The sequence below is a fragment of the Mauremys mutica genome, chromosome 5 (genome assembly GCF_020497125.1).
Source record: "Mauremys mutica isolate MM-2020 ecotype Southern chromosome 5, ASM2049712v1, whole genome shotgun sequence".
Classification (NCBI taxonomy): domain Eukaryota; kingdom Metazoa; phylum Chordata; order Testudines; family Geoemydidae; genus Mauremys; species Mauremys mutica.
Window position 1 is genome coordinate 142,853,246 of NC_059076.1, and position 26,108 is coordinate 142,879,353.

The following is a 26,108-nucleotide window of genomic DNA, read 5'->3' on the forward strand; positions in this document are numbered from 1 at the left end:
CCCATCCTGCCACTGCAGAGAGGCTAACGCTAGGCTCCTACACAACCCTTATTAAGGCACCTCAATGTAAGCTGGGCTAATTCTGCAGAGGTGCTCAGCCCCCACAAACCCCAGGGAAGTCAATGGGAGCTGCAGGGGCTCAGCACCTGTGAACAGGGGAACGGAGAAGCGGAACATCGGGCAGGCAGGTTCAGAAATCCTGGCCCAGTGGCCCGGCCCTGCCTTTCTCTTGCACCGTTAGAGACGCACCGGGGCTGCCTCTCTCATTCGTGCTACACCCCCAAAAGCAAACAATGTAGAGGGCACCACAGGATCGGGCCCCTGTTCCAGTGGCGCTGAGCCGGCAAAGTGCTTCCCCGGCGCTCGCTTGAGGGGCGAAACACCCAGACGAAGCCTCCGATGCGATTAAGTCAGAAGGGCTCTGATCACTCCCAGACGTTGGGGCAGGCTGAGACGTGTGATTAGCTCATGCTGGGGGAGGGACGGGGAAGGCTTGGATTCTACTCTGGTTCTTATCCCACGCCCATCACCGTGGTATCTGAGCTCCCCAAGCCCTGTTGTTTGCCGGGGGTTGCGTGGAGTTTGAGGCTCACCCTGCCCCCAACACACACAACTGGCACAGAAGACTCAGTTAACGCCAGCCAGCTGCCCATCACTTGCTTTCAGGCTGAAATCATGGACGGGCCCACGAAGCAGCGTTCCCGTCTGGCTGAGCCCAGGCTCGGATCTGGGTTCGAATGGCGCTGAGATCGGATCTGGTGGGATTCCAGCCACCTCGGGCTGAAAATTCGGCTGCTCTCATGAGACCGCAGCAGGATCTGAAAAACAGATCCTCTCCGCCCAGGTTTGGGTCCACGCTGGAATCCACGGCCTCTGGATCTAGCCCCCCCAACAGCGCAGCGTGCACTGAATGCAGAGCCCGTGTGCTCACACCCGGAGACAGTCGCAGGCTTTCGGTCCCGCTCCAATCTACAAAGCCCTCAGAATAGAACCTGCCTCCCTGAAAGAGCCCCTGGAGCGGCACCAGAGCCAACAGGAGCCAAGATGTTGGGGTCCTTGGAGAGGACGTACCCCCAATGCACTGAACCCCCCTTCACAACCCCAGGCTGATGCTGGGCGCCCTCACGCCTAAAGGGACAAGAACAAACTGCACGTGCATGAGGAGGCAGGTACCTGGCTCTGCCTTAGGGGGCTTTTCGGGTGGGGGCTGCTGGGGCCAGCTTTCCTCCCCACCTTTGGCGACAGCAGCCTCGGTGCTGGTTCCTCATCTCCCCCCCACGCCCGGCCCCATCTGCTCAGCCAGAGTGGAGAGGTTCCCTCTCCCATTCAGAGCCCTGCCCCACGTGGAGTCAACCTCTCCCACAGGCCCTCCCCCACCACCCCAAAAAGCCCCACCCAAGGGAGGCCCTGTGAGACGGGGGGGTCGCCGGTTAGCCGCATGGGCCTGCCCTTTCTCCCCCCTGCTCCGGTCCACCAGCTTCCCTGTGAGTGGTGAATTTGGGTCTAGATGGGGATTGCTCCATGGGGCCACCCTGCCTGCTCCTTGCCAGAGCCAGCTGAGGGCACACGGCCTGCCTAGGCCGACCGCTTCTCCCCGGCCACCTCACCGAGGTTGAGGCCAGAAGGAACAACCAGACCATCCCATCTGCCCTGCTGTACAGCCCAGGCCACTGACCCCACCCAGCACCCACGCCCTGACCCTGCACCCGGAATTAGACCCAAGTATTACAGGCCGCAGGGGACCGGATTAGTATGTGCCCCAGAGAGAGAATCAGAGGGACTGAGCAGCACCAGTGCCCGAGGCCCCCACAGTGATGAGATGAGACATGCCCAGATAATCCTGGGAAGCGACCTGCACCCACACGCTGCAGAGGAAGGTGACACCCCCCCTCCCAGCGTCACTGCCCCTCTGACCTGGGGGGAAATTCCTTCTAGCCCCCGCACACCCCTTCCTGATGCCCGCAGGCTGGCTGACAGCCTGAAGGAACTTCCGGATGCTCCAGAGGAACTCCCTGAAGAGTTGTGCGGCTGTGCATGCCGAACCTTCCTTCTCCTGTTTGCATCTGCGCCTTCCCACGGTGCCTCAGTCAGCACCCAACGCCTCAGGGCAGCTGGCCGTGGCAAACACCTGCTCTGGGGACACTGCATCCCAGCGGATTCCTTCTGCCTGACGAGAGACCCAACCTCGACCAGCCCTGGGCTCTGCAGCTCCCCGCTCTCTCTAGAAGGACCAGAACCAAAATGCCCCGATCCAGACTTTGGACATGTTCAGATTTAATTCCAAAAACTGTCACACGCAGGGCCGGCTCCAGAGCCCAGCGGGGCAAGCACCTGCCTGGGGCGGCCCTTTCCCGGGGGGGCGGCAGGCTGGGCCGGCGGACCTGCCGCAGTCATGTCTGCGGGAGGTCCACCGGAGCCCCGGGAGCAGCGGACCTGCCGCAGGCATGACTGCGGAGGGGGTGCTCGTCCCGCGGCTCCAGTGGACCTCCCGCAGGCATGACTGCGGACGGTTCGCTGGTCCCGCGGCTCAGCTGGACCGCCCGCAGGCATGACTGCGACAGCTCAACCGGAGCCGCCGGACCTGCGAACCGCCCGCAGCTGCGGGAGGTCCAGCCGAGCCGCGCGACCAGTGGACCCTCTGCAGTCATGCCCGCGGGAGGTCCGCTGCTCCCGCGGCTCCGGGGCGCCTCCCGGGCATGACTGCTTGGGGCGGCCAAAAACCTAGAGCCGCCCCTGGTCACACGAGCCCGCCGTGGGCCTTGATCCCAATTCCCTGGCTGACACGCTGGGAGCTGGCAGCGGCACCATCCCAGAACGCACCTAACAAAAAGATCCTGGGATGAGGGTTAGCTTTGAAGAACCACAACCACATCTGTAGACCCAAGGCCTGACGCCTTCTCACTCCAGGTGTGTTCTGGGGTCTCGTCCCCAGTCTATTCTGAAACTCTCCCCGTAACTGCTAGGTAGCTGGGCTGTCACCTCTGGTCTCCAAGGAGCCGTGAGTGCTTTGCAAGCCATTCCTTAGACAGGAATCATAGCAGCAGCCACTGACATGCAGCCCCCTCTGGGGCGGAGGGCAGCAGCTGTTTAACAGTGCCCAGATTCAGTGCCGAGCATTTCCCAGATCAGGATCTCAAAGCACGTTCGAAAGGTGAATAAAGAGGAAACATCCAAGTGAGGCCAGGAGGGAAGTGAATTGACTTGCTCAGGGTTATGTAGCAACTAAGAAGTGGGGCTGGGCTCAGAGCAACGTCACCTCGCTCCTAATTCCATGCTCACGGCACTGGGCCCCTCTACACAACACGTAGGAGCTCAGCACAGGGCGAGGAGAAGAATGTTGTATGCGACGGACACGACAGCTGGGATGGGAGGCTGGAGGATGCAGTTAATACAACAGAAACAGGCAACCCCCCTCTGCCTGGGAAAACGCCACGGGAGCTGTGATAACATCATGACTTCGGCTCTGCCTTATTACCGGTAGCACCGCAAGGCCCCTCTGTGCTAGGTGCTGCACAGACAGCCTCCCTCCCCTGCAGTCTGAAAGAGGCAAGACACCCAAAGGAAAGGAGGGGAAGTCACTTGCTGAGGTGATACAGCAGGTAGGTGGCAGAACCAGGGCTAGCACCCAGCTCACCTGACTTTCCAGGCCAAACCCCTACCCACTAGACCACACTGCCTCTTGTTCTCATCCGGGCACTTCTAGCCGCACCACAGCCCGGCCACACCACTCTAGAGACTGAGGTCAGCAGCCCTGACTCTGGGAGAACAGCGCCCCCTAATGAGTCACAACCGCATTGCCTGTAGGACCTCGCTGCTTTTTTTCCCAGACACTCCCTCCCCAAACCCTTCTTAGCTTGGGAGCCCTGACAAGCCCGCAGCCCGTGCTGGTGCTACAGAAGTAGTGCATGCGATTTTCGATGCACTGTACAAACAGCTAATTCATTGACCCTCGTGCCCCGCGAGCTGGGTAAATATTATGATCCCTATTTTAAAATGGGGAAACTGAGGCTCCAATCATTAAGTCCCTTGCCTAAGCCAGTGACATTACAGGGACTAGAATCCAGGTGGCCTGGCTCTGCTCTCAATAAACTAGACCACCTGTAGCACCCCAAGCTCTTTCTTAACCCTGTCAGCCTCCGAGCCTAGCCTGAAGCAGGAGCTTTCCCTGAGATTACCAAGGAGGTTCGGTAATTCTTCTCATCCCAAAGTGCGGGTGAGGCCACATAAACTAAGTGCAGGTTGGGGGAATTAGGAGATAAGGGGCATTCATCCTTCGGTGTCATGGAGCACGTCAACAGGGTAGTAAGAAGTTACAGGGCGAGAGGACATGTAAGCCTCACCCCTCCCAGTGGTGCATCAGAAATGCAGCCACCTCTGGGGTGGAACACAGCAACTGCCAACAGCACAACGTAAGAGTCTTGGTAACATCTTGGCAGTCACGCAGAGGGCTCTGCAGGGCACTGCCAGCCCCAGCAGTCACCAGGCCGGGTTTGGGATGACTGGGGAATCCCAGCCCCCTCGCTCTCAATGGTGTGAGGTATAGACCAGGGAGCACCTGTAAAGGAATCAGATTGGGGTTCACAGCCACAGAGCTGGGATCGGGGTCCCAGCTTTCCTGGGGCTGTGGCACCCTCCCGGGGGATCCCGGATACCCCTGCGAGGGGAGGCAGCAGGCAGAGTTGGAAGCAACACGGATTTATTACGAAGCCTAAAGGAAACCTGAGTCCTGCAGCCACATCACCAGCATTTCCCTCCGCAGGCAGCATCCCAACCTGGCAAAGTGCTGATTTACTGATCTCCGGCGTCCTCTGGTGGCAGCACTGCCGAACTGCTTGGGATTCCCAGGGAAAGGCGAAATAAACAGAAGGGGGGGTCCCGTCCAGCACAGGGCTGCTGGGGCGGCTTGAGGGCTGGGAACGCGATGTGCCCCTTTGTGGGCACAGTCACCCTGGTGGTCCCGGAGGAGCCAGGGTCATCCATTCCCAAGCCTCTGTCCAGACCCTGCCGGGAGGGGTGTATCACACACTTTGGATAGGTGGGTGGGTGGGTGGATACTATCTTCTTCTCTCTCACCAGGGTCGCTCTTCGTCCACCTCCTGGTCTTCCCGTCCCCCCATTCCTCTCCCGTCCCAACTTTCCCTGCCTCCCAGCCCTCCCCACGTTCCTCTGCCAGAGTCCTCTTCTTTCTCAGGTTATCTCCCTCCCTGTGGGCCTCTGGCCTTCTCCCCCACTGCTTGTCCAACCCTTACCTGTCTGTCCTGCCCCCCTCCCAACACACCTGACTCTCACTGTCCCGCTTGCGCCCACAGGCCTTGAGTGCCATCGGCACATCCCGCTGGGCAGGAATGACAGAGGAATATTGAGGAGTCCGAGAGAGCAAGGAGGAATAACAGCTTACAAGGGCTCAAGAGGAAGGTTGGTCTTAGGGCCAAAGCATTGGACGGAGTCTCAGGAGACTGGGGTTATATTCCTGGCTCTGTCACTGGTGTTCTGGGTGATTGTGGGCAAGTCCCTGCTCGGGGCCTCAGTTTCCCCATCTGTAAAATGGGGACAACGCCACAGATTGCTTTCAGATCTACTGACGAAAAGTGCTATGAAGAGCCAGGTGTTATCATGTGGGGGAGGGATCAATGTCGGCCTCTCCGTTCGTACAGCGCCGAGCACACCAGGGCTGTTGCCACCACATCAATATGAAATAATAAATGAGGATACTGCCTTGTAACCATGCCTATTTGGGGGCTACATCAAATCAGGAACCAGCCAACCAACTGACTTCAGCCTCATTCCCACCATCCTGGGTTCGGTGCATAATACCAGCAGCCTGCTCAGGGCCGGCTTTATTAACTGCGGGGCCCGATTCGAATACCCGGCGGTGGTCCGGGGCTTCGGCAGCACTTTGGCGGCAGGGGGTCTGCTCCGGGTTTTCCGTGGCACCGAAGAACCCCCCCCCCCCCGCCAAAATGCCACCGAAGACCCCTGGAGCGGACCTCCTGCTGCCGAAGACCCCAGAGCGGATCCCCCGCCAGGTGAGTAAAAAAAAAATTTAAAAGGCCCCTAAGGCGAGGGGCCCTGGCGCTGAGCCCAATTCCAGGGAATCGGGCGAATCAGCCTAAAGACGGCCCTGAGCCTGCTCGTGGACTCCTGACCTACCCTCATCCATGAGCACGGAGGGAGACGCATTCCTGGAGACGCGAGGCTGAGCTAACCAGCAGACAATCTTGGCTTGGCTTTGGGATACACACTGCCCCTGCGTTCTATTCCTTGCTCTGTGCCACCTCACCGCTCTGTGCCTCGGTTTCCCCATCTGTAAAAAGGGGCTTCATCTCTCTTTCCTATTTCATACAGTTGTGGGAAGGGTTAATTCATAAATTCCCAAGAGCAGAAGGGACTACGGCAACGATCTAATCTGACCTCCTGCATATCGCAGGCCAGAGAACTTCCCCGCAGTAGTCTGTGTTTGAACCAGTGCAGATCTTTGAGAAAAACACCCCATCTTGATTAAAAGGAATGTTTGTACAATGCCAGGAGATCCCTGGATGAGAGGTGCTAGCAAAGTGCTATTAAGAAATAATCATAACACTACCCAGTTCTCACATATTGGCTTGGCAGAACTTGAGTTTTTTAAATATAATTTCAAGCGAGAAAATCAATGCTTATTTTAAAGCATTTTTTTTTTCAATTTTTATTCATTTCTATTTTCACAATTGTGCAAAATTACAAGGGGAAGCTGCGATCACATGATTTAGCAAAGATCCCCTGCCCCCTGCTCCAGCAGCATCCTCACCCCAGTGCCTCCCCATGCCTAAAATTAACGTGGTAAAGCACGGGTGGAGGGGATGGAGGCAACTGCCCCCCCCACACACACACACTTAAATGGCACCCCTGCTCCAATTCCACCAGCATGTTTTATACACATCAAGGTGGGACCCAAAGCTCTCAAAAGCACCATTTCATAGAATCATAGAATATCGGGGGTGGAAGGGACCTCAGGAGGTATCTAGTCCAACCCCCTGCTCAAAGCAGGACCAATCCCCAACTAAATCATCCCAGCCAGGGCTTTGTCAAGCCTGACCTTAAAAACCTCTAAGGAAGGAGATTCCACCACCTCCCTAGGGAACCCATTCCAGTGCTTCACCACCCTCCTAATAGCCAACCTAGACCTCCCTTCCCCATTTGTCATACGTTGCCGAGGTGTCACTTTCGATTAGTATGGATGGAAATAATTTTGCCTTGGTCTGGGTGTTTGTATGCTGAAATTGACATTTACCGACATTTACCGATAAAAAGCGAATCCTTCCAAGCCTAGTTATCTCGCACTTCCCACCAGTAGATCTCAACGCGCTTTACAAGGGAGGCCAGATGGGGAAACTGAGTCACAGAGTGGAGAAGCGACTAAACCGAGATCACACTCAAAGGCCTGCTCCTATACAGCCGATGAGCCGGAGTCTGAGCTCTGCAGGAACAAATCCCACATTCTCAGGCGCGGTACCACTCATTCCAATGGTTGCCCTGTCGTTCAGACAGTGTGTTGAGAAACATGATAGCAAACTGAATCTGAAATGGTTCTAAATTCTCATGAGCTCCAACCAAAGCTGGCCAGTGCTCCGCCTAGCCCGCTCCCCGCAGTCTCTCACTCGGGTGCCCCCGTACCCCCCTCTCCATGCCCAGGAAAGTGCCCCCACCTGCCATGATAATACAAATAATAACCAACTGTGGAGACTTCCTCGTCCACTCTTGCTTCCTCTTGCTGCTGGATACCGGCCTGTCTTTTGCAGGCCAAGCTTTGAACTGAACTAAACTAAAATGCTGCTTGTACTTGCTGGGAGTAACAAGGAGAGGTGGCTGTCAGAGCTTGGCTAGCACTGCAGAGCTCTGCCTGTGGCTCTAGACACACATCTCTGTGCATAGATTCATTGATTCCAAGCCCAGAAGGGACCATTGTGATCACCTAGTCTGACCTCCTGCATAGCCCAGGCCAGAGACCTGCCCCACAATCATCCCTAGAGCCGAGCTTTTAAAAAACCAGCCCATCTGCATTTAAAACTTGCCAGTGATGGAGAATCCATCACACCCCTGGACAGGTTGTTCCAATGGTTATTCACGCTCACCGTTAAAAATGTACATCTTATTTATGTCTGCATTTGTCTAGCTTCAAGTTGCAGCCATTGGATTGTGGTAAACCTGCTGCTGCTAGACTGAAGAGTCCATAATTAAATATTTGTTCCCCAGGTAGGTATTTATAGTCTGGGACCAAGTCCCTGCGCCTTAAACCTTCTCTGTGTTAAGCTAAACAGACTGAGCTCCTGGAGTCTCTCACCCTATGGCAGGTTTTCTACTCCGCTGTTCCTACTGAAGCAATAATCATTCACGCTGCTACGTCTGTGCCCACGCAGGGCCCCATTCACCCCTATGGCTTTGTGGAGCCACCTGGGCCAAACTCCCCTCCTGCTCCAGAGGCCCAGATTCCTTCCCTTTGTGCAAACAGGAGACTCACCCCTTCAGCCGTGTGAGGCATATGACACGTAACTGAAGAGTCCTGAGTCCACATCACCCGCTGCTGCGGGGGGCCAGGGAAGAAGCTGCATGTGGTCTGCATGGGCCCAGGGGGTGCAGGGTCTCCCAGTTGGGGCAGAGTGAAGGGGCTCTGGGCTGGGGGGGGGGACACGGTTTTCCTGCTGGGGGTGAAGGTACAGGGTGTGCTCCCAGGTCGGGGGCTGGGGGAAGAGGACTATGCAGTGTGCTCCCGGCTGGGGAGGGGGTGCCGGGGGGTGCATGCTGGGGGAGGGGGTGCTGGGAGAGATGAAGGTGCTTGCAGCTGGTGGGGGGGCAGGATCCTCCCTGGGGGGACTGAGGGTTCCCTGCTGGGGGAAGGGGCGGGGGTCTAGGCTCCTTCCTGGGGGAGCCAGGGGTTCGGGGGGGGCAGGCTCCTCCTAGGGGGCTGTAGCTCCCCGCGGGGGGCGGGGCTGTTTAGCGCTAGGCTCCTCGTGGGAAAGACCGAGGCGCTCCCTGCCGGGGGCGTGGCTAGGTTCCTCCGGGAGGCGGGGCGGAGCTTTCCCTGACGGGGGCGGGGCTAGGTTCCTCCGGGAGGCGGGGCGGGGCTAGGTTCGCGGCTCCGCTGGGGAGCGGGCGGGGCGGGCGCTGGATCAGCTGACGCGGGCGGCCCGGCGCGCTCATGGCGGCGCTGTTCGGCGGCGTGGAGGGGTGAGTCCGAGCCGGGGCTCGCGGGGCGGGCGGGGGGAGCCCTTGGCATCCCGACTCCCTCCCTAGGCACCAGCCCGAGGGCAGCCCCCTCCCCGCGGGCCGGGGGGAGCCGCTCCTCTCGCTCCAGCCCCCTCCCTCCCCGCCGTAAGTGTGCGGTGCCCTGTCTCCAGCTCGGTCCAAGATCACCCCCCCTCCCCAGCGTGCGAGCCCCCCCCCCGCGTGCAATGCCTTGCACGCTTCTCGGGCTGCGTGCACCCCCCCCGCGTGCAATGGCTTACACACTTCTCGGGCTGCGTGCACCCCCCCGCGTGCAATGCCTTGCACGCTTATCGGGCTGCGTGCACCCCCCCCCCCCCGCGTGCAATGCCTTGCACACTTCTCGGGCTGGGGGGATGGCTGGTGCTGGTGTCTGATGCCTCCAGCATGTGATGCTGTATCTGGGGATATCCTGTTGCCCCGCAGGCTGCCCCAGCCTTGCGCAGACCCAGCGGGTGGCTGAGCGATTTCTCTGTGTGATGCACGGGCCACAGGCTTGTTACCAACCTGACCCTCTTCAGGGCAGGTGCCCGTGCTCCTCAGCTCACTCTCCGGGTGGAAGAGGGTTCTTCTGGGCCTGGCCCCCTGGATTTTGGGGTAATTGAAATCCTGGTGCCTGACTCTGGTTCTGGCCCACATGCACTGGGCAGTGCACATCAGCTTCACAGCTGGGGTGGAATGTGCTGTGTTGAGCCCAGCCTGTGGGGATCAGCTGTACCAGGGAAACTGGCTCCGGGTCCGTAGGGGTGTTGCAGGTGCCTGGCTGAGTGCAGTTGGTGTGCTCGGCCCGGCACAAGTCCCACTATATGGTGTGGTCCCTGCCCCGGGTGAGTCTGTAATCCAGCGACAAGTGTATGGAAGGGAAAACGGAACCATATTTACATGGATGCAACCTTGCAAAATCAGCCCGTGTGCAATAATCTACCCACTTGAGGGGTGGGAAAAACCCAGGGTGATATTTGGTTTCACGAGAACGCTGCACCCATCTAACCCACGGGCCTTGGCTACGTGACGAATGCTTTGCTGGAATAGATACACTGGAAGTAGGGTTGCCAACTTCCTAATCGCCCAAAACCGAACACCCTAGCCCCGCCCCTTCCCCAAGGCCCCGCCCTGCTCTCTCCATCGCTCACTCTTCCCCACCCTCACTCACTTTCACCGGGCTGGGGCAGGGGTTGGGCTGCAGGAGTGGGATGAGGGCTCCAGCTGGGAGTGTGGGCTCCGGGGTGAGGCCAGGGATGAGGGGTTTGGGGTGCGGGAGGGGGCTGGAGCAGGGTGTTGGGGATGGCCAGACTCTGGGAAGAAGTTTGGGTGCAGGGGGTTGGAGTACGGGGTCCCAGCAGCGCTTACTGCAGCTCCCAGGAAGTGGCCACCAAGTCCCTGCAGCCCCTAGGTGCGTGAGCAGCCCGTAGGCTCTGCGCGCTCAACTGCCCTCATGTCTGCAGGTGCCGCCTCTGCGGCTTCCATTGGTTCCCAGCCAATGGGAGCTGTGGAGCCGGCACTCAGGGCGTGGGCAACATGCAGATCCTTCCTGGCTGCCCATATGTCCAGGGGCCGCAGGGACCCAGCAGCTGCTTCCGGGAGTTGTGCGGAGCCAGGGCAGGCAGGGAGTCTGCCTTAGCCCCGCTGCACTGCCGACCAGACTTTTAATGGCCCAGTCTGGGCTGCTGAATGGAACCGGCCTTCCGGTCAAAAAACGGATGCCTGGCAACCCTAGCTGGAGAGCCCTAGCGCAGATGCAGCATGTGCTGGCAGAAGGAGTTTTTCTGTCGCTCTCTGTGCTCTCTGTCTGCATAGCTGCGTCTATACTAGCATTTGCAGTTTTGATGGTACAGCTGTGCTGCTAGGGCGGGTGTTTTTCACACACTCCCTGACCGACAAAGCCATGCGGAAAAATTTTGCAGTGTAGACCAGGCTAAGGTGTGACCTGGAACAGATTTAGTTAAACCAATGGCACCTCAGTGTGGACAGGCTCGTGTTGGATTAAGAGTGCCTTTTTTTCCAGGTTAGCTCAAGTCAGCTCAGAACTGATTTGGTTTAAACAAAGCTGAAATAAAAAATGATTGAAGCTAGACTGGTGTCGCTTTCCCATGTAGGCAGGCTTCCTGTGTCTCCTCTGGAAGAGGAAAACTGCTTACCCTGGGTGATTAGAATTAGACAAGGCTGTGCTGTTGGAAGTATGCTTTCCCTCCCAAACCACGGCTTGGAGCTGCTTGTGTTATCTTTGATGTGTGTGCATAACCTGTTGGGAAGGCTTAGATGTGGGTGTGATATCTGATTTAAAAACTGCAAGGTGCAACTATGGCCAAAGGTTTCTGCACAGTTCAGCTTCTGAAGCAGCTGACTTTCTCCAGCTCGGTGCAGAGCTACCTTTCAGATTTAGGACTTAAAGTCCATCTGAAATGACAGATCTGTTGTCGGGAGACTTGGTGATGGCTGAATTCAGGGGCACTGCTAGGCCTGCTGTCTGTTGTAACCGGGTTCCTGACGTATTTAGCTTTGTGGTTCAAATGGACACAGCTCAGGTTAAAAATCATATTTTGAAAAAGTCCTATTCATTACTTCTGATTGGAGAAAGCTGGTTTTCTTTTTGCCAGGGTAGCCTCTGAAGCGTCACTCTCGATAACCCAGGGGAACAGACTGGCAAACTTCACTTTGAAATTCCCTCTATCTCCAGAGGAGTACCCCAAGGAAATCTAGTGCAAGATGACCTGCTGAAAACTTTTAAAGGCACAAATGTTTTCAACATCGAAGTTTTGTTAAATTAGTGTTTAACTCTGAATTTTCAGGTCTAAACTGACGGTTCCCCCTTTTATAAGCCAGTGTTTAAAAAGAACCCCTTAAAAATTTGAAACTGAGAACTGCCTCTTCCAAAGTCTCCCTCTCCTCCCGCACCCATGTGCAAGCTGTCTCATTATTGTAGGGTTGTTCATGAGCTCTGGCAGCAACTGAACATGGCAGATGCAAAGTGTTAGAAGAGTCTCTATCACTGGAGATGGGATGGATCACTCGATTTACCTGCTCTGTTCATTCCCTCTGGGACACCTGGCACCGGCCACTGTCAGCAGACAGGATCCTTGGCTAGATGGACCTTTGGTCTGACCCAGTCTGGCCATTCTTATGAAGACTTCTTAATACTTTAATTTCTAAAATGTGTGTGGTACGCGTGCAGCTCTTACTGTGTTTAAAGGTGAATTGCACGTCTAACACCTGGTCTTCCCCCATAAATTGTCTTGTACGCATTAAAAATATATTGAGCCAGATTCATGCGGGGCGGGTGCAACCCTATTAAAATCTATTTAATGACTATTGTACTGTAATTTCTGAAGAGCTGCTAACGTGTCCAGTGTGTACAACTAAATAATACAGTCCTTGCCCAGAGGAGCTTGAAATCTTAGCCGGAACTACTGTAACCTAAAGGGAAATCCTTACTTTACCCAGGGCCCAATTAGCCCGTGGGACCCATTGCCACAATCAACTGATGGAGGTCAAGAGCAGGTTTCAGAAAGGATTTCTTTGCCAGTTAGAAAATCCATAGTTCAAATAAGATAAACTAGAGGGTTATGAATCATCCCCTAACTAACTAACGGGTTAGGATGCAGCTGCCCCTGTGAACGGGTTATTCCGTAGTTGTCCATTACAAAGACTTTGCGTCTTCCCCTGAAGACGCTGCCCAGTAAGACGGGCCAGGGAGTGGACTAGATGGACCATTGATGGTGTTAATACCAGAGTTGCTTGGGGGCAGTTGGGATGAGCGTCGTTGTGCCAGTGGCCATACAAACATAGAAGGCAGCTGCAGTGCCAAGAAACCCCACTCTGTGTTGACCAGATGCCGAGTGGACACGGAAGCAGAGGTGAAGTGGTAACGTGTCCAAGGCCGCCCAGCAAGTCAGTTCTAGATCTGGCACTAGAACGCAGCCGTGCCGACTCGCAGGCCAGTGCTCTCCCCATTAGACCGCGCTGCCTTGCTCTGTGGCCTGGCGATTCCTGTTCTGCTGGGAAGATGGGGGGGTGGGTCTTGCAGAAGACAGCATCTCCCTGCCCCTGGGAAGGGGGAAACTGAGCCTGCTTAACCCAGCCCTGGCCCAGTTAGTGGTGAGATTTAAGGTAACTTGAGACAAGCTGGCCTGGCTGAGACCCCATCTGAGCAGGAGCGAGAGACTTCCTGGTTCTCTGAGCGATCCCTGCCCCATTCGCACCACCCAGTTAACAAGCTCAGCTGTGTACCGGCCCAGCCTTCTGCCTGAGGCTCAGCACAGGGGAGCTGTGGAGAGGATCTCTGGATCTGCCAGGTTGTTATAGTAATTGCACTTGTTGCCATGGCTGCATGTGTGAAAGGGGAAGATACCAAGATGAATCCGAGGAAGGCAGCTCCAAAGAGAAAACATGTTCTGGTGCTGCCGTTCTCTGGACCTCGTCCTCGCCCAGGGTCTGGTTATCGTCCTCTCTCTGCCCGCCGATGGTTTGCTTGTAATCTGTTTGAAGAGACACTTGGCAGGGAGGAAGGGACCCCTTCGCATTCCCAGTGCATGGGAGCAAAGCAAACACTCATTGTGGAAGAGAAGTCTGCCTGGTCGGTGTCTTGTGCAACAGTGTAGCCATGCAGAGAGCACATCCCGCTCTAATAAATCCAGATTACAAACCAAAAGTCTTCTGGACCCAGATCCTCCAAGGTATTCAGGCTCCTCGCTTCCATCCTGATCCACAAAGATCCATTGATTTCTGTGGAAGTGAGGAGCCTAAATACTTCCAGGATCTGGCCTTCGGCCCCCCTGCTAATGCAGTCAGAGACCAAGTGAGATTTTTCAGAAGCGCCGAAGGGAATTGAGCACCCGACTCTTGCTGGCTTTCAGTGGGTGCCTAATTACCTTAGGCACTAAAAGGACCACAATGATCATCTACTCTGAGATCCTGCATAAGAGGCTGGAGAATTGTACCATTCCTAGCCCCCTTTCAGGCTGCTCTGGTGTCTGTAGCATGTAGCAGAGGCTTTGCACCTGACCTTTAGGAATAGCCAAGCCATGGGGATGCTTGTTGGATGGTGCAGGTCTGTGGGGCACTGGGGGGTTTGCACACTTAGCCCCTGATCCTCTGCATGGAGCCCTACAGGGCTGGAGATCTGCCTGTACTGAGCTTGTCATCACAGGATCAGGGCCGTATTCAGTGAGGTAACACAGCGCTGCCTCTTAAACAGTAGACTGCATCCCTGGCATTTGCATTCAGGTCAAATGTATCCTGAAAGTGGGTGGTATCACACCAGCCTTGTTGTGCTCTGCAGGATGCCTGGGTTCATGGCTGGTGGGGTGTTTCTTCTATCAGTAGGCTGGCAAGGGACTCTGGCTGCATGCAAGCGAAAACAGAAAAGCTTAATTGAGCCTCATGCTTCAGGACTTGAGTTGGTAACCTGCGAGTCTAGCAGAAATCGCTCCCTTCCTCCACTTCCCCCAAGAGACCTCGCCCGCAGGATTGCACAACTCTGGATTACACAACTCTGGAGGACCTGGGGATTACAGTGGACGAGAAGCTGGATATGAGTCAGCAGTGTGCCCTTGTTGCCAAGAAGGCTAATGGTATATTGGGCTGCATTAGTAGGAGCATTGGCAGCAGATCAAGGGAAGTGATTATTCCCCTCTATTTGGCACTGATGAGGCCACATCTGGAGTATTGTGTCCAGTTTTGGGCCCCCCACTACAGAAGGGATGTGTACAAATTGGAGAGAGTCCAGTGGAGGGCAACGAAAATGATCAGGGGGCTGGGGCACATGACTTATGAGGAGAGGCTGAGGGAACTGGGATTGTTTAGTTAGCAGAAGAGACGAGTGAGGAGGGATTTAATAGCAGCCTTCAACTACCTGAAGGGGGGTTCCAAAGAGGATGGAGCTCGGCTGTTCTCAGTGGTACCAGATGACAGAACAAGGAGCAATGGTCTCAAGTTGCAGTGGGGGAGGCTTAGGTTGGATATTAGGAAACACTATTTCACTAGGAGGGTGGTGAAGCACTGGAATGGGTTCCCTAGGGAGGTGGTGGAATCTCCTTCCTTAGAGGTTTTTAAGGTCAGGCTGGACAAAGCCCTGGCTGGGATGATTTAGTTGGGTTTGGTCCTGCTTTGAGCAGGGGGTGGGACTAGATGACCTCCTGAGGTCTCCTCCAACCCTGAGATTCTATGAACTTGCTGGATGCATTTATAGGGGAAGGGCTGCCTTCCACTGGGGACGGAGCAGGACGATGGCGTCTACGGCTCGTCCATAGAAGGTGTCTGCACTGGGGGTGTTACACTGAAGCATGCCCCTAGTGGAGGGGTGTCCTGTAGGGCTTGCATTGGTCTGCATTGGAAAGAGGGGACGGTGCTCTGCAGAGTATGATTGTGGTGCGGGATGACTGGAGTCTCCTGCCTGCGGGGCAGGTACGGTGTGGATGGGGGTGCACCTGTCCTGGGCTTTGGCTACACAATTCAGCCCTGACCTGGAGGGACCAACTCTAGGGCTTAGAGTTCAGTCTGCATGGCCTGTTTGGTCTGGGGTCTCTCTGGGGTGTGGCCATCAATCTGCTGGGAACTGCACTGAGACCTTCCAAACTCGTTTCATGTGCACCGGGGATGGTTACTACGGACCTGAGCTCAAGTCACACCAGCAACCTAGAGGTGCAAGGTTCTCTCTGCCTTTAGCCAGAGCCAGCCAGCCAGTCCGTCCCCTGCGCACGCCCTTCTAAGGGGATCATCTTCCATGTCTGACTTCCAAAATAAACAGACCCCCCAGCCTGAAAGCGTCCCATCTGAATCGGTGTTTGGGCTGCACGGCGGAGCACAGAGCAAGGCAGACAGCTGGCTAAGGCTGGGCCAAACAGACACCGACTCTCATCTGGCCCTGTAGTGTGTCTGCTGGTGATAGCAATGGGAGGGAGACAGCTGGTAATATTGTGGGGAAGGGGGAGAAAGAGAGACACTTCAGCCTGTACCATGAATGTCAGTGTTTGCCAGAAGTGTTAGTTACCAGAACTAGCCGGGTGCCTCACGCTAACTGGAGGTTTTGTGCGAACATTCTCACAACCCGTTCCAGTGTCGCTCGGGAGAAATAATTCACATCTAAGATCATTCGGAGAGCATTTTCCATCCCAGCGATGCCCTCTGTATTACCACCCTGGAGCAAGCAAAAGATGCATGAAGGAAGAGCCAGTGTAGACAGGACCATGTTGTCTAGGCATAAGCAGAGCTGCCTTCAAACTTGGTGGCTGAAGTACCTGAACGCTAGTTCTGCTCCGGCATCCATGGGGAATCATGGCTCTGAATTTCCTCAACCTAGAGGCACCCTGCAGAGATTTCTGAGTGGCTGAGGTGGTATTTCTCCCAGCACCTTCCTAGAGCTTTAAACGATCTTGTTAGCGGCGAGACCCGGCTCTTCCATGGGGGCGCGGCTCCTCTGGGAAACGTTACAGCAAAACACCCTCCCCGTGCCCGCTGCACAGTTGTGCATGGGACGGATCCATGCAGGAATCGCGGGTTGCGTGGGAAACGGCCGCAGCTAGCGGGCCTGTCGCAAGCCTTCCTCGAGTGTGGCTGCCTTCAGCCCAGCAGCAGCTGCAAGGATTGAAAACTCTCCTGGCGCTTGGAAGCGAGGGTAGATTTCAGGAGTCCGGGTGGGGGCTTTCCTCTAACTCTGACTCTGGAGCGGCTGCTCACCCAGCTTTGCTGGAGGGGGGTGGCATGAGCCCATTGTGCACTGAACTGGCATGTGTGCCCCCTTGATTCCTTAGGGGGGGGACCCACTCCAAGGTGGTGCTGATATCTGAAGATGGCAAGATCCTGGCAGAGACCGACGGGCCCTGCACTAACCATTGGGTAAGGATCACGCAGGATGTGGCAGGCGCAGCTGGGGCGAGAGGGATCTGGGACGTTGTTACTGGGCGGGGGAGGATGTGCTGGGACAGCACTCAAGCCTGGGGGTGATTGGTGATAGCCAGGGGGGTTAATTTGCATGCCATTACCCAGAGTGCACTTCTTGTGGTCACGTTGTTACCTCTAATTTCCAAGCTCTGGGTAGGAACCAGTGGGCCCCCACTAGGCCAGCAGAGGGCCTGTGCGTTTAACCCCTGCTGTGCTGGTTGAGTTACAGCCGGAAGGAGAGCGCAGACTCGTAGAACCAGTTAGGTGGACTAACATCACGCCCTTGGTCCTCGGCCTGGCGCCCCACCGAGAGAGGGGGCGCTAAAACCCAACCCCCGGGCTGCTTGGAGGTGTCCGAAGTCCAGATCTCCGTTCTGATGCTGGGTCCCCGTCTTCAGAATGGGCCCCGCCCCGAGAAATCAACACGTTGAGATGTTTGAGCTCTGGATTCCGACTCAGCGGCTGCCCTTGGACCAGGGCTGCGCTACAGACTCTGCTGGCACAGGGGTGTGGAGAGGTGGGACCCCGACTGCCACAGCTGGGCTGGCAAAAGCCCCTAGTGTAGCTGGAGCTACGCCAGCCCAGCCGTGCTTTTGCCAGTATAACGGGGGGACGGCGGGGTTGGCCTGGAATAAGCTATCCCAGCGCAAGCACGGTTTGGCTGCTATACGCTGCATCCACACTAGGAGCCTGGTGCTAGTCTGCATGTTAGTCCCAGTCCGGGGGCTGGGGTTAGCATGGGAGCAGCTTGTCCCCAGCAAGCGGAAGGGTTTAATGAGAGATGCTTGTTGTCCTCCCCTCCCCGGCTAGCTGGTCGGCTCAGACAAATGCCTGGAAAGGATCAACGAGATGGTCAGCGAGGCCAAAGGGAAGGCAGGTGCCAGCCGGCAGGTTCCCCTCCGCTCGCTGGTGAGTTACCCGTGCGGCGGCGCGAGCCCTGCCGGCTCTGCGGCGTGGGCTGCTCGGGGGCGCAGTCAGATCAGAGGGGAGGGAGGCTGGTCCTATGGCTAAAGCACAGGCCAGGGGATGGGGGCCCTGTCTCAGGCTGAGTCCTTGGGGTGTCATTTCTCCCCAGTGCTGCCGGGTAAGAGAGCAGGGGGCAACCTCTGCCCAGTGCTCAGCAAGGGTCAGAAAAGCGAAGGGCGGGCGGGTCTGAGGAGCCAGATGCAGAACAACGTGGGAAACGCTGTGTGATCAACAGGCGGCCCAGCAGGCTGGGAACTGCAGGATCCACAGCTTGGGCTGGGCTGGGCTGGGGCAGGGGGGGCACCCAGCTCTGGTCTGTCGGACTCACGCGGCGTGTCTGGCGCAGGGGCTGTCTCTGAGCGGGGGGGAGCAGAAAGAAGCCATCAAGAAGCTCATCGAGCAGCTGCAGACCCGCTTCCCGCAGCTGAGCGAGAACTACTACATCACCACGGACGCCATCGGGGCGATGGCCACCGCTACCGACCACGGCAAGGACCACGCTCGCCGGGCGGGGGCGGGGGCAGGAGGGTTCGGAGTGCTGGGTCCTGCCGGGGTTGGTGACGGGGGGAAGCCGCGTGGAAACGGACACTATTATCCGCCTCCCGTTTGGAGCTGCTTTGTTCCCGAGGCTTGGTTGTGGCGTGGAAAGCTGCCCTGGGGGCGGGGGGGTCTGAGCCCCGGCCTTCTGCCCCGAGGGGCTACGACAGGGATTCTCCTTGGGAAACCCTAGAGGAGTGAGGCACCGCTGAGGTGCGATGGGAAGTGTGGCCCTGGAAACTGGGTGATCTGCCCTGCTCAGGGCCAGGGGCCAGCCAGCCTGTCCTGGGGCAGAGCCGCCTGAAGCCGTAGCTTGCCAGGGTCAGGTCACGCTGCCTGACGAGCGCCTGATTCCTACAAAGAGCCCCCTGGGGGCGGGGAGCTGCCAGGGGCGGGGCCACGGGAGCGGTTTGCTGCAGCGTGTCGGTGCAGCCGACGTTACCTTGCAGGAAGGGTCTGAGCAGGCCCTGGGCGCAGCGTTAACCCTTCTAGGGCCGGGGAGACCGGCCAGCAGCCTACCAGTCCTCTTGCACCTCCCAGTCCGGCAAGGAACCAGCGAGAGCTCTGGCAGTACCACCACTAGGGGGAGCCCTCGTGGTCTCGCTGGTACTTGTGGGAGCCCGGGGTAGAACCGGTCCGGCCGCGAGGGAAGCCCAGCGATCGCGGCCCGCGTGCTCCTTGCTGGAGTCGCTTGCTGTGTGCGGAACGGCGTCGAGAGAGGGAGCGACTGGCTCACGTGGCACTGGCCAGGCTCCGGCGGGGAGACACCTCCCTGCACGCTGACTAGGGAGACCTCGGGAGCATGGAGCGTGGGACGGCTGGGAGGGGTGGGGCTGCGGGGAGAGCGACCCCGCTAGGGTTACTGGGCTCGGCTGGGGCTGGGCCAGCCTCATGGGTGGGCAGCTGCCCAGGGTGCCGCGCTCAAGAGGCAGGAGCGGAGCAGGCCGGGGGTGCGAGAAGGGAGCTGGGGGCAATGAAGGGGAGGGAGAGGCAGCAGGGCCTGGGAGTGATCGGGGGGTGGGGAGCCCGGAGAGGCAGTGGGGCCCACGGGAGGTGGGGGGAGCTCGGGGTGGGTAAAATACAAGTTCGCCAAGTTCGTGCCGTTTTTCCTAAGGCCGGCCCCAGTCACCTGTTGGCCCTTCCCTCTCCCCCGTAGGCGGCGTGGTGCTGATCTCGGGAACCGGTTCCAACTGCAAACTCATCAACCCCGACGGCTCGGAGGTTAGCTGTGGAGGGTGGGGGCACATGATGGGAGACGAGGGGTCAGGTAAGAGCCTCGCCGAGGAGTTCTGGGGACAGGGGAGGCTGGGCCGGCGGCTCGCTCTGTTCCTGAGCCTGCGGGGGTCTCTCACCCCACCCTCCTCACCGCCCGGCTGAGCCAGAGCAAATCTGAGTCCTCAGCCAACGGGCCTCTCGAGGGCTGTTCCTTGCCCGGTGGAGAAGGGCGGCTGACGCAGAGGCTGGAAGTCTCTCAGCGAGTGGCTAGCAGGGCCAGGAGTCCCTGGCTCTCAGATGAGAGGTGGCCAGGGGCGATGTATTGGCCTGCAGCATTATCCTTTGGGGGAGCAGTGGCAGATCAGGCACTGAAGGGTAAAAGCTCTTACGGGAACATTGCGGTTATAATAGATAACACAGGAAAGCCAGAGTTACGGTTACAAGGCACTTGGATGTAGGGAAACTAGCAGGTATGGGATCTGAACAACCTTCATTCTGCCCCCCATGGAGACGCCCAGAGAGAACCAGAAACTCAGGCTCCCTTCTCCATCTGTAACGGTTTCCTCTTGTCGGTGATCTCACAAATGACTGTGTTCTCCGTGTAGCCGTTCCATGGTTGTGCTGGCCCCAGCCTCCTTTGTGCTCCTGCGTGCGCCATGGAAACAAACCCGACCAGACAAACGGCCAGCGGATGGCCACGCCGGATTCTGTGGGGTTCTGTCGCCGGCAGTTCTTTGCATCTTGCAGAATCGGGCCCTATAATTTCACGTGATCTAAGTCGTGAAACATGGAGCTTGTGTCTCTGCCGTGGGGACATAAAACCGGTTATAGAGCCTGGGGCATGTTTTCAATTCTACGCCTGCAAAGCTGTCCAAGTGGGCTGCTGTGGATTTCCTAAAACTCTTGATCTGAAAATAACACTTCTTAGGGCTTGTCTGCATGGGGAATCTATTCTGGAATAAGGTAGGTGTGAATTTAAAGGGCTGCCGCTATCCTGGTCAGTTTCCCCATGTAGATAAGCCCTTAGAGTAGTTATGAAAGGAGCGAAGATGGGAGGCTGGTGGTGTGAAGGGGGCAGAGTTAAGGTTACCTGGGTATTTTCCCTACTTTCTAATGTTTGGGTTTCTTGTCAATGTTGCCTGTTAATGCTCAATTTCCTGGCTCTGTACTGGTGGCTTCTGGGTCCCGCCAGCATCCTTGCAAGGGTATTTTACTGACCTGTCCTCTCCACCGTAACCAAGTCCATTATTGGCACGGCTGGATCCGGGTCCGGCCGCAGTTCAGCTCTGGGTCGGTGAAGCCAAGCCTAACCACCTGCCTCTTGCGGCCTCTTGTTCTGCAGCTTTCTGGATCGCGCACCAGGCCGTGAAGATTGTGTTCGACGGCCTGGACAACCTGGAAGTGCCGCCCCACGACATCGCCTATGTCAAGCAGGCCATGTTCGATTACTTCCAGGTACCCGGCCCAGCCGCCTGGGCACTGCCGGAAGAGGGCGCGGCTCGAGGCGGGGAGATGGGGCCAGGCTGGGTCTGGCGTCTCAGAGGGGCGGAGAGCCTGACACTGCAGTGGGTGTTCAGCACCTCGTGTGATCAGGGCCCTGGGTAACAGCCGTTGGTCTCCTGCTTCTCCAGAGCCCTCTGAAGGGCGCTGCTGTGCGGCATGGAGCGTGGCACACACCGGCTTCCCTCCTGGGCACGCTCGCCCGAGGGAACGTGCGCAGCCGGGTCCCCTGGAGTGACCAAGCCTGGGTTAAAGAACACGGGGGCCCTGTGGGGCCCCCCCCCCACACCTTCCATAACTAGACAGCAAAGCACCTCTACCCCATACATCCCCCACCCCCACAGAGAGCCCCGTATGCCCCTCTCCACCTCACCCCACCCACAGGCCCCCGAATGCCCCCTCTCCATCAGCCCCCACTTGTCCTGACAGCCCCCCATAGCCCAGCAGCCTATGTCCCATCTCCCATGCCCCCCCACTCACCCCAAACATTCTCCACTCGCCCCACCCCACCCCCAACTCCCTCCCCACAAATGCTCCCCACTCACCCCATAGCCCCTAACAACTTGTCCCAGCCCCTCACCCGCTACCCTGGGACCTTCCTGGCCACTCTCTGGTGCCTCCCACCCCACCGGCTTAGCACTTCATTCCCATCCGGGATTAGCGTGGCTCCTCCCGATCCTGGCCACGCAGCCCCACGCCACTCGAGTTTGGTACGGCCGTCCCTCCATGCTGGGGGCGGGGGGAAGGGGGGTAACCCCCAGCACAAGGGACTGGGGGCAGCCCCCAGGCTTGGCAGCCACTGGTACAGGAGGGAGAGGGGCTTGGCTCGGGGAGCTGGGTCTAGGTCACCCTTTCAGGCTTGCACTCGCCCATCACTCCCTGGTATCTCCCTGTCCTGCACTGTAAAACCACCACCGTTCCCACACGCCGTGTTCCCAGGTACCTGGAGCTGCGCGTACTGGCAGCCTGGGGGTGGCTGGCATAGCCAGGGGGGTGGGGATGCTGGTTTCTAAAGGGCAGCCCCCACAGTCTGAGTAAGGGACCCCGAGCAGAGGGTCAGGCTCCAGCCTGCGCCCCGGCGATAGGCACACGCATCACCCCCGCGTATCTTGTGTCCCTGCAGATCTCTGACAGGATGGGCCTCCTGACGCATCTCTACCGGACGTTTGAGAAATCCAAGTTCGCGGGATTCTGCCAAAAACTAGCCGAGGGTATTGGAGGGACTTTGTCCTGGGTGGTTTTGGTTAATCCTCCATTCTGGGTGTCTGGGCACGTGGTAGGGCAGAGACAGCCTGACAGGAGGCCTGGCCGGGACCTTGTTCAAAAGGCTGGACTGGCTCGGGAGTGGGTTGCTGCTGCTGGCTCCCAGCTCAGAGAGGAGGCAGCAGGTGGGAGCAGAGGACCCTAACCTTGGGTAGGCTCTGCAGAGCATTCACCCCCAGGAAGGAGGAGCATTGCCTGGGGGGCAGAAGGGGTGGCACTGAGAGGGGGGAAACTCAGGCTGAATGTCAGAAGAATCAGACTCGGAGCTTGCCCAAGGGAAGCGTTGGGGGCTCCATGGCGTGGGACTCAACTCCCAATGGGGAGGCCGTCCCGCACGGGCTGGGAGATAGGTCTGGCTCGGCTAACACAGTCTCTGCATCCCGCGGGGCCGTGATATGACTCTAGCTCTGTGCTCGGCAGTGGTGGGAGCCGACTGCGTCTCCATGAGCGGGGCTCCCGGAGGTGTGCTGCTGTGCCTCGCCCCTTCTCGTCAATCTCCGGGGAGTCACCTTCCCCCAGGTTATACGATGAGCTTCACCCACTCCCCTGGACGTGCAGAGGGGGGCAGCTCCTTTCTGTGTGGGGCCAGGCCCTTTCCTGCCGTGGCTCCACTAACGCTTGCTAATTCCTGATGGGGGTTTTTTGCATGCCCCTGGTAGGATGAGCTCTGGGTACTTTGTTAAACCAGACAGAACTGGTTAGGCGCAGCCCGTCCCTCCAAAAGCAAAGCGTCACCCGATGTCCCCGAGAGCTGGCCCTGCAGCCGCACCCCGGACTGCCAGAGTTTTGACTCTGACAAGGGAGAAGAGCCAGAGACTCCATGAAGTCATTCTAGAGAGGTTTATAAGGCCCGGCTTGACAGAGCCCTGGCTGGGATGATTTAGTTGGGGATTGGCCCTGCTTTGAGCAGGGGGTTGGACTAGATACCTCCTGAGGTCCCTACCAACCCTGATAGTCTATGATTCTAAGTCACTAGGGCCTTGGCCACTGCTCTTACGAGGCGGGCGCTCATGCTCTGGGGTGGGGGGTGGGATAGAACCCTGAGACAGTGCAATATCGATCTAATTCAGTATGGAAAGGGGGGGGGGCTAGGCTGGATCTGCGAGCAGGAGCCCCACTTTGTCTTGCTCTTCTTTTTGAGATGCAAGAACCTCTTCCCTGTTCCGACTCCAGGTTGTTAGTGTGCAGAGCACACTCCGGGCCCGTTAAAGGGACCCTCATTAAACTCTTGGGATGGTACCAGGCTGCCCAGGTCCATGGGCCGAGTACAGCAAAGGGCATCTGATCAGAAAAGCTGATGGGGAAACTGACAAGTGCCCGTACAGCCCCATGGGGCAGATACCTAGTGTCATTTTCATGGCTTCTTCCATGCTGCGTGGGGGGAGCGAGGGCTCAGCATGGGGATAGAACACAGCAGCTGGGACACTGGCCTCTGGGTCTCCGTTTGCCCCTGATTAGTGAGAACGTCCCTACCTTGCTGTGGGGTTTGAGATCAGCAGCTGAAAGGTGCTAAAGCAAATGCAGAATATCTGCCTTTGGAGGACCCTGCTTCCACCTCAATAAGAAATTGGTGAGGGGGCTAGAATTCTTCTGATTCCAAGCTCTTAGCTTCTAGCACGCGATCCAGCCCTGCTGTGATCCGGCTCCCTCTTCCCCCGATGCTTCAGACCTGCCTGGGGCAGCTGCAGACAATTCTCTAGAAAGGGCTCTGTTTCTGTGTCCGACGGCAGGTTACTTGTAGCGTCATAACGTCAGTCAGGGATCAGGGCCCCATTGTGCCAGGGGCTGCGGAGAAGACAGTAGCCCTGCTGCCTCGGAGAGTTCACACAGCCCATGTATTGCTCTGATCCCATCGCGTGCTTGGGAACTCTGTGTACCGGGATGAGGGAAATCTGTGAACCTCCCATGCAATTTACAGTAACGCTCCCTGGGGCAGCTCTGACATGGCTGAATAGGCTGCATTGCAAACTGACACCCCCCGGAGCAACCGTTATATGACCCAACCCCGGTCTCGACAGCGCAGTGGTGGGAGAGCTCCCGGTGACGGCGGCAGTGCCTCTCGCGGGCGGGAGCAGCTCTCCTGGCCGTGTGCTGGTATCTTCGCTACCACCCTACAGCGGAGGTGGACGGGCAGACATGCCCTGGGTCTCTACAGTGCAGGCTGTAAATGAGCCGTCTCTGGAATCCCCTTTTGGTCTCGGTCACTCAGCTTTGAGACTTCCCCTTTGGGCTGAAGTTGCCCGGGCACGTGCTCTGCCCCCTTTGTTAGAGAGTTCGAGCCAAATCCCTTTGGCAGCTTTTAAATTATCCGGGTGAAAATGGTCCTCGTAAATCAGCTGCTGCATCTCGTTATGGATGGGAGCAGGATTCGAACCAGCATCACTCCCCCTTGTGGCAGGAAGGGAACCTGCACTGGTGGCTGGTAAAGCCCATCTGTACCCACCATTGTCCCTGTTGTACTTCTCTTCTCCTGCTCAGGTGCCCAGGCGGGGGACCCTCTGTGCCGTCACATTTTCAACAAGGCTGGGGAAGTCCTGGCTCGACACATTGTAGCCGTGCTGCCAAAAATTGACCAGGTAACCGCCGGGCGGCTGACTCCGCTGGGCCTGCAACACGCCTGGGAGCTATTGCCAGCCTCAGGCCTCCTGCTCCGTCTGTGCTGGGCAGCGTTTTGCACTGATTCTGAGCGGCGCGGGCTTGGGTTGCACTAGCTAATTCTGCTTTCCCCCTAGAGCCTCTTCCGAGGCGAGCTGGGGCTGCCGATCCTGTGCGTGGGCTCCGTGTGGAACAGCTGGGAAATGATGAAAGAAGGTGAGCCAGGAAACCGGGCAGAGGGGGAGGTCTTGGGGTGAGGGTGCAGGAGTGGAAGGGGTCCGGGTCCTGTTCCCAGTTGTGCCCTTGGGCGAGTCACTGAGCCGCCGGGCCCCCGTCCCTGCAAATGCCGAGGCTGCTGCCGTGTCCTGGCTCCCAGCTCTTGGGTCCCAGCCCACCCGCTGCCTTTGAACGGCAACAGCCGTATTGTCTCGATTGGAACGTGGCTGATTGACCCTCCCCCCCCACCCCCAGGGTTCCTCAAAGTCCTGAGCCAGGCCCGGCGTCAGGAGCTGCACAGCATCTTCTCCAAGTTCACCCTCTTGAAGCTGAAGCACTCGTCAGCGCTGGGTGGAGCCAGCCTGGGGGCCAAGCACATAGGGGAGGCGCTGCCCCTGGACTACACGGCCAACGTGGATGCCTTCTACACACACTCCTTCTAGGGTCCCCTGGGGGGACTCGGCTCCTCTCCCTCTCTGCCTGGGCAGCAGCCGGCCAGGCCACCCTACTTTTTAAATTGTTTCTTGGTTTGTGTCTCTGGCGCAGCCTGGGGGGGGGGGGAAATCTATTTACATATCGATGGGAATTGCATCTGGCTTTTTGTATCAACATGTTTTGTAATTCGTCAATAAAAGGTCACAGACCCAGCTGACTCCATCTGTCCCCCAGGAGCAGAATCTGTTGTTTATTGTAGGGCCTAC

The 26,108-nt window shown here is 57.7% G+C and overlaps 1 protein-coding gene across 1 annotated transcript; it reads left to right on the forward strand.

Moving 5' to 3' along the window:
• Positions 1 to 9,140: 9,140 nt before the first annotated feature.
• Positions 9,141 to 26,050, forward strand: LOC123371867 (N-acetyl-D-glucosamine kinase-like). The gene is made up of 10 exons (XM_045019737.1): positions 9,141 to 9,201; positions 16,986 to 17,070; positions 17,926 to 18,024; positions 18,428 to 18,569; positions 19,775 to 19,885; positions 21,176 to 21,288; positions 22,457 to 22,544; positions 25,075 to 25,172; positions 25,329 to 25,407; positions 25,663 to 26,050. The coding sequence occupies exons 1-10, from the start codon at positions 9,173 to 9,175 to the stop codon at positions 25,848 to 25,850; spliced, it is 1,032 nt and encodes a 343-aa protein (XP_044875672.1). The 5' UTR covers positions 9,141 to 9,172; the 3' UTR covers positions 25,851 to 26,050.
• Positions 26,051 to 26,108: the final 58 nt, after the last annotated feature.

Excerpts from the sequence above, each read along its gene's own strand:
- LOC123371867 (XM_045019737.1), top strand. The coding sequence starts at position 9,173 with ATGGCGGCGCTGTTCGGCGGCGTGGAGGG. Across the intron at positions 19,886-21,175 it reads GATGGGAGACGAGGGGTCAG|CTTTCTGGATCGCGCACCAG; the intron begins GTAAGAGCCTCG and ends CTTGTTCTGCAG. Across the intron at positions 21,289-22,456 it reads CCATGTTCGATTACTTCCAG|ATCTCTGACAGGATGGGCCT; the intron begins GTACCCGGCCCA and ends GTGTCCCTGCAG.